This window comes from Hakea prostrata, chromosome 5 (assembly GCF_041222555.1).
Source record: "Hakea prostrata isolate BN-2017 chromosome 5, UWA_Hpros_2, whole genome shotgun sequence".
NCBI lineage: Eukaryota > Viridiplantae > Streptophyta > Magnoliopsida > Proteales > Proteaceae > Hakea > Hakea prostrata.
This window is the reverse complement of record NC_142604.1, coordinates 49,750,978-49,758,472: the sequence shown is the minus strand read 5'-3', so window position 1 is coordinate 49,758,472 and position 7,495 is coordinate 49,750,978. Positions and strand designations below refer to the sequence as shown.

Genomic DNA, 7,495 nt, shown 5'->3' with positions numbered 1-7,495 from the left:
ATCTTGATGAAGTAGCAAAACTGAAGGAAAATTTAATTAAAGAAAATGCAAAAGCTCCCTACCCACTACAAAAAGCTATTCATGAAGATATCTTTTTAACAATCTTGATTGCAACAACATCCAAGGAAGCATGAGACTTTACAAAAGGAATTCCAAGATCGAGACAAAGTGAACTTCTTTGAGCCTTTGTGAGAAAACCATGAAACCACATGTTAGAATTTGACAAAAAAATTTAAAGCTGGATAGATTTTTTGTTCCTACCACTGAAAGAGTGGAAACGTTATACAGTTAGCCATGTGTCAAATTTAACATTCTAATTCAATCAGATACTCTACCTTGTATATTGTAAATCTCCATGTATGCCAAATTGTCATTACAGTATTCCAAAAAAAAAAAAAAAAAAAAAGGTATATTGGCATAATTCGGAAGATATTTTGCATGAGGAAGAATTGTAAGTTCTCAATCGTACACTGTTGGAATTTTAAACTGGTTTTTAAGGCATGCGATTCAAAATATTTTGTAGTTTTCATAATTAAGGTTTAGTGTTGATGCTTTTTCCTCAAATAAACACCTAAATAGCCAATAAATGTCTTTTGGAAAATGAGTTTGAGTGGATAACAAATAAACCTCAAGGGAAAAGACATGGTTAGCTAAGCCATATCCTTTGGAGATAACCTTAGTAGGTGTCTCTTCTTCATCTATATAAAGAGAAGAGTTGATTCTTAATTGCTCGAGCAATGATTCAATACCAATCCTAGTCTTATAATTTTCAATCAAAAAAATCATATTTATTAAAAAAAAAATTTAAAAAACATATGTTAAAGAAGTACCTAATATTTGGCATCAAAGTTGGGTACCTTGTCACACATGGACCTCATTTAACATCAATATATTCCACTGCCTTATGTTCTGTGTTTATGTTGTCCATCGTTGGGCATTAGGTGCATTGAATGTATAGGATAGTGGATTTAAGCATATCCTTGGTAAAATTATTTATGTAAACATAGGTCGTTTCGTTCTAACTTACACATATGCGCCCACATCTAACTTGGGAGTCAGCTAATCTACCAACTACCCTAGAAATATAACTAAATTCCACTCCTTGCATAAATTGTTTACCATACATTAATAGAAAAAACTGTAAAGCCCCGTAATCGATCAAATTACAAAGGAGAAAACAATGTTAAAGGCTTCAACACAAGGAGAATTTGGGAGGCATTTATAGTCTTACCTCAACGATTTTTGCTCAAAAGTTCTTTCAATACTTTGACCTCAGGTTACAATTTATACTCATAACCGGCCCATGAATTCAAGCCGTACAACTACGATTACCCTTCTACCAATCTTCTTGTAGTTATCTTGTTTCTCGTCATCACAAGTATGATTTTGAGGTCAACTTACCGGAGTAGGACTCCAAATTCATGATTTATAATTAGATCAATTACAGAGGTTGACATGTAAATAGATGCCTTCATGACACTGATATTTTTTTGGTCTAGAGGAAAATTATATTAGTTTCTCTTGAGTAATTATAGAGGAATTAAAAAGAATCATGTACAATAAAGTGGGGTATAGACTACCACCAAGACTGAGATGAAGAGAACTTCTTTGAACCCTTTGCAAATTAACTAAGAAACCACCAAACGAAATTAGTCTCATGAGTCATGACCACAAATTAGAACCTATGAGCTGAGTTACTGGTTTATTTAGATCTAAATCAAATCAAGATTTGATTTTTAGAGCTCTAGAGTGTCTCGTCACTCATTCTAATTGGCTTTACTTCAAGGAATATATATACCTGCTTCACATTTTAATACCAATGCACAATGTTGGTCCACAAATCATTTTCATCTTACCAAAAGCACTTTAGTTAGATAGATCAAAGATAAACTTCTAATGAACTATACTTTTTTCAATGGTTTCATAATTTTATTCCATTCATGAGATAGTAAACATTACAAGTTTTATTCAGAACCCGTCTCTCTCACACACACATCAACTTCTTTGGGCGAATTCAAAGGCAACAGCAAGTTAACTTGTTTCCTTGTGGGATGCATGGACCACGTGTAAGGCCGTTTGCATTACAAATTCTTGCACAATCAAATGTAGTCTTGCATGACCCAAGATACTTCTTACAATCACTATCTTCATTGGGATAAGCATCGTTCGGTTTGATCTCTGCATCATAAGTTTCACGTTAAGAAAAAAATAATCTTTTAAACCCAATAAAAGGAAGGAAAAAAAAAAAGGACTGAGAGAGAAAAACTCACCAATAGATTGAGCAAAGAAGATAATAGAAATGAGGAGAAGAAAGACTAAATGGAATTTGACTGAAGCCATTTCTCTTTATCAGTTGCTCACGTTTGCAAAATAGTTTCGTAGGTCTAGAATATATAGGCATCATAAAAAGGAGACAGAGAGAAGTTGGATGAGTTTTAGTTGAATAAGATTTGATTCATTTCTTTTCCACAGCTGTTTTGCAATTTAGGAAGACTATTAGTTGAGTTTGTTTTAGTTTATTAGTGTTTATTAAGACTCTTAGGTGGGTCCATTAGAAACTTCGACAAGAATATGTTTTGTTGAAATCCTATATAAAATATATCTTGTGGCAAGTATTCAGTTATGATGTTGACTGAGTGATCTGTCTTCCTCTCTAATCTGTTTTTTCATTTTTTGCAATCGTTTCATCCACAGAGTGTTATGGTGTATCTCTACCTATGTTGTACGAAAAAGAAAAAAATAAATAAAGAGAGAGAGAGAGAGAGAGAGAGAGAGAGAGAGAGAGAGAGAGAGAGAGAGAGAGAGAGAGAGAGAGAGAAAAAGAGAGTGGAGGTTGAGCAATCATGGCAGCAAATAGTTTTTTAATCATCATTGTTTCCGATTTTACTGTTCAGCTTAAAAAGTATCAATTCTAGATTGTGAAGATGAAGATTCTTTTCAAAGTGCAGGATCTTTGGGAGCTTGTAGAAGTTTTGCTGATCTTGATGAAGTAGCAAAACTGAAGGAAATTTTAATTAAAGAAAATGCGAAAGCTCTCTACCTACTACAACAAGCTATTCATGAGGATAACTTTTTAACAATCTTGATTGCAGCAACATCCAAGGAAGAATGAGACTTTACAAAAGGAAATCCAAGATACAAAGTGAATTTCTTTGAGCCTTTGTGAGAAAACCATGAAACCACATGTAAGAATTTGACAAAAAAAAACAAAAATAGATAGATTTTGTGGCTATTCCTACCAATGAAAGAGTGCAAACGTTATAGGGTTAGCCATGTGTATTTCTCTAATTCAGTTAGATACGCTACCATGTATATTGTGCATCTCCATGTATGCCAGATTGTCATTACAGTATTCCAAAAAAAAAAAAAAACAAAACAAAAAGGTATATTTGCATAATTTGGAAGATATTTTGCATGAGGACAAAAACGCACTTGTAACAAGTAGTCGATATTCACATAAGCTGACTTCGATGAACTTTGGATCCTTTTAACTCCAAGAGAAAGCTCGGCTAGTAAAAAACCAACACTAATTCAAAGTCACTTGGGGATGGAGATGATGCCTTGTATTATGTTATGCAATATCTTCATCGTCAATATATAAAAAGTTTCCGTTCTTTAAAATAAATTTTAAAAAAATATAGTTTTTAGTTTATTAATTCTTAGTAGTAGATTTCTTAGTCTATTATTGGTAACCATTAAAGATTTTTCAAGTATTTTTTCCATATTGTCTCTTTATGTGAAAAGAATTGAAAGATACTACAATGATGTTCCTGATTTTTATTGTGTACATTTCCAATTTCATTCATTTCTATCAAGTTCTTTATCGGTGGATGACATGTGATCAAAGTAAGATAGCTACAATGATGTAAGTGCATTGTGATTAACATATACGATTTATTGAATCAAAGAGTCAAACAAATTATAAGATATTAAGTTGCCTTACTAATTGTGGTTTGTCATTAACCGATCTCAACATAATGATTTTATTTATTATATATAGTGGTTGCTAGTTTTACATCACGAAGTTGTGAGATTTGAAATTGTAATTGAATACAGTTTTGCATATGCACCTGAAGTTGCAAGATTTGAAATTGTAAATGAATACAATTTAGCAGATGCACTTGAAGTTGCAAGATTTAAAATTTTAAATTAATACAATTCTATAAATTCACATGAAGTTGCAAGATTTGAAACTGTAAATAAGTATAGTTCTATAGTTTTTAAAATTCTAGTTCTCAATTGAAATTATGTGGAGAAAATATTATTGATGAGAACTTACTGGAAATAAAAATATTTTTCAACTTTTCATGCTTCAAATGTGCTATTGTGTAATAGCAATATCATGAAAATGTTTTAAACGATTCTCTAAATTGATCTCATGTCTCATTGTGTTGAACAAAATAATGAAAATTCATTAAACTCGTCCTATTGGTTATGTTACATTCTCTGAAGTGAATGCCGCAGTTCATGATTGGGCAAAGAAGATAACAGAAAGGAGGAGGAGAAAGACTAAATGGAACTTGACTGAAGCCATTTCTCTTTGTTAGTTGCTCACCTTTGCAAAATAGTTTCATATGTCTAGAATATATAGGCATAATGAAAAAGAAACACAGAGAAGTTGGAAGGGTTTTAGTTGAATAAGATTTGCTTCCTTCTTTTTCCACAACTGTTTTGCAATTTAGGAAGAATTTCAGTAGAGTTTGTTTTAGTTTGTTAGTGTTTATTTAGACTCCTAGGAGAGTCCGTTAGAAACATCTGCATGAATCTGTTTTGTTGAAATCCTATATAGAAGATATCTTGTGGCAAGTATTTCAATTATGAAGTTGACTGAGTGATCTGTCTTCCTCTCTAATTCTATTTTTTTGTTTTTTGCTATCGTTTCATCCACAGATTGCTATGGTGGATCTCCGCCTAATAGAGAGGAAAAACATAAAAAGAAGAAGAAAATGAGAAATAGAGGAGGTTGAGTAATGATGGCAGAAAATAGTTTTTTAATCATCATAGTAGCCGTGTCTCCTTTCAGTGGAAAAAGTACCAATTCGTTAGTGTGAAGACGAAGACTCTTTTCAAAGTGCAGGATATTTGGGAGCTTGTAGAAGAAGTTTTGCTGATCTTTATGAAGTAGCAAAACTGAAGGAAAGTTTAATTAAAGAAAACGAAAAAGCTCTCTACCTACTAAAACAAGCCATTCATGAGGATATCTTTCTAACAATCTTGATTGCAGCAACATCCAAGGAAGCATGGCTGACTTTTCCAAAGTAATTGCAAGTTCGAGACAAAATGAAGTTCTTTGAGCCTTTGTGAGAAAACTAGGATACCACATGTGATGATTTGAAGAAAAAAAGGATAGATTTTGTGGCTATTCCGACCACTGAAAGAGTGGAAACGTTATAGGTTAGACATTTGTCAAATTTCACGCTCTAATTCAATTAGATACTCTACCAAGTATATTGTGCATCTCTATGTATGCCAAATTGTCATTACAGTATTTGGAAAAAAAAAGGAAAAAAAAAGAAGGTATACTGCCTTCAATTCAAAAGTTATTTTGCATGAGGAATAATTGTAAGTTCTCAATTGTACAATTTTGGAATTTTAAACTGCTTTTTAAGGCAAGCGATTCAAAATGTTTTATAGTTTTCATAATGAAGGGTTCGAGTTGATGTTATTCCCTAATAAACACCTAAATAGCCAATAAATGTCTTTTGGAAAACAAGTTTGAGTGGATAACAATTAAGCCAGAAGGGAAAAGACATGGTTAGCTAAGCCATATCCTTTGGGGAAATCCCTTAGTAGGTGTCTCTTGTTCTTCTATATAAAGAGAAGAGTTTATCCTTAATTGCTCTAGCAACGATTCTATACCAATCTTATTCTTCTATCAAAAAATTTGCTTATTAAAAAAAGAATTTGAAAAACTTATATAAAGAAGTTGCTAATATTTGGCAACAAAGTTGTGTACCTTGTCACACATGGACCACTTTTAACATCAACATATTCCACGGCCTTAGGTTTTGTGTTTATGTTGTCCTTTGTTGGGCATTATTTGGATTGAATGTATAGGACAGTGGATTTAAGCATATCCTTGGTAAAATTATTTATGTAAACATAGGCCATGTCATTCTAACATACACATATGCCCCCACATCTGACTAGGGAGTCGGCTAATCTAGTGACTACCCTAGAAATATGAACGAATTCCACTCCTTGCATAAATGTTATGCATACATTAATGGATAGAACTGTAAAGCCCCATAATCGATCAAATTACAAGGGAGAAAACAATGCTAAAGGCTTCAACACAAGGAGAGTTTGGGAGGCACTTATAGTCATACCACAACGATTTTTGCTCAAAAGTTCTTTCGATTGTGATTGGGGGATCCAAGTCCGCTTTTCTATCAAAACGCCGAAAGCTTTGAAATGGGAACCTCCTGATGTGGGGTGGATTTTCATTCATTGTGATGGCTCCATACGTAATGGACTTGGTGGCATGGGTGTTTTGGGACGCAACTACCTAGGGACAGTCATCTTTGCTTCGGCTGGCACCTTCCCAGAAAAGCACGTTCTCTTGATCGAGTTATCGGCTATTCGGCTGGGCTTGCAGCGCGCTATCCACATGGGTATTCGGTGCATTCAAATCAGATCTGACTCCAGAGAAGCCATCTTGATGATTCATAGAATTCTTCGTTCCTCATGGTTCGCTACAGAACTCATTCCTGAGATCACTTCCCTGCAGCTACAATTGACGGAGTGTGTGTTCGTGCATCATGCCCGAGAGTTAAACTATGGTGCAGATTTTTTGGCGAGCCTCCTTATTGAAGCGTCGTTGATCCATTTTGATCCTGGGGGAATACCTTCTGCCCTCACGAATATTGTTCGTAATGATGCAGAGGGAAGGATTTATTATCAAATGTAAATTTTATGCACATTTTTTATCTAATATTATCAGCTACCTATTCCAAAAAAAAAAAATCAAATGACATCCTAGCTCATAGAATACTTGAGTGGGATACATTACAAAATGAATCCTTGTGTAACTTGTGTTTTATATAAAATTATCCTTGATGCAGGTGGCATATATAATTGCAAAATGGATCGTCGTGTTCATCGACATTATTTAATTATTGTGGCCACCCAAAATCCATTACTGAGGAGACAAGACGTCTGTCATCTTATCCATAAGCATAAATAATGCAAATTAAAATTTGGGAAATGCTGTTATTTTGAATCATTAGTATGGTTATAGACAAGGTTTTCAAAACAAGCTAAGAGAATGCATGATTTTGGATTGTTTACTTGTGGTTCTTGCCCTCTAAGGTTTCCAATCATTTTCAAACTGGATGAGTTATGTATAGTTTAGTTTTAGATATGAGACTTTTTTATTATTTATTTAGCAAATTCTCTTTGATAACTTGGTGAGGTTAAGGTATACCATCTTTGTTTATTGTGGATCCTTCTCATTATATAGGTCTCTCTACCCTTAGTCTTTCCTTTAATATAC

The 7,495-nt window shown here is 33.5% G+C and overlaps 1 protein-coding gene across 1 annotated transcript; it reads left to right on the top strand.

Annotated features, from left to right (window-relative positions):
• The first annotated feature begins 6,226 nt into the window (after positions 1 to 6,226).
• Positions 6,227 to 6,910, top strand: LOC149016347 (uncharacterized). Its single transcript, XM_089156737.1, has one exon. It carries the CDS (start codon positions 6,227 to 6,229, stop codon positions 6,908 to 6,910), a length of 684 nt encoding a protein of 227 aa, XP_089012863.1.
• Positions 6,911 to 7,495: the final 585 nt, after the last annotated feature.

Bases quoted from the DNA above. Each gene is read 5' to 3' on its own strand.
- LOC149016347 (XM_089156737.1), top strand. From the start codon at position 6,227: ATGGATAGAACTGTAAAGCCCCATAATCGATCAAATTACAAGGGAGAA.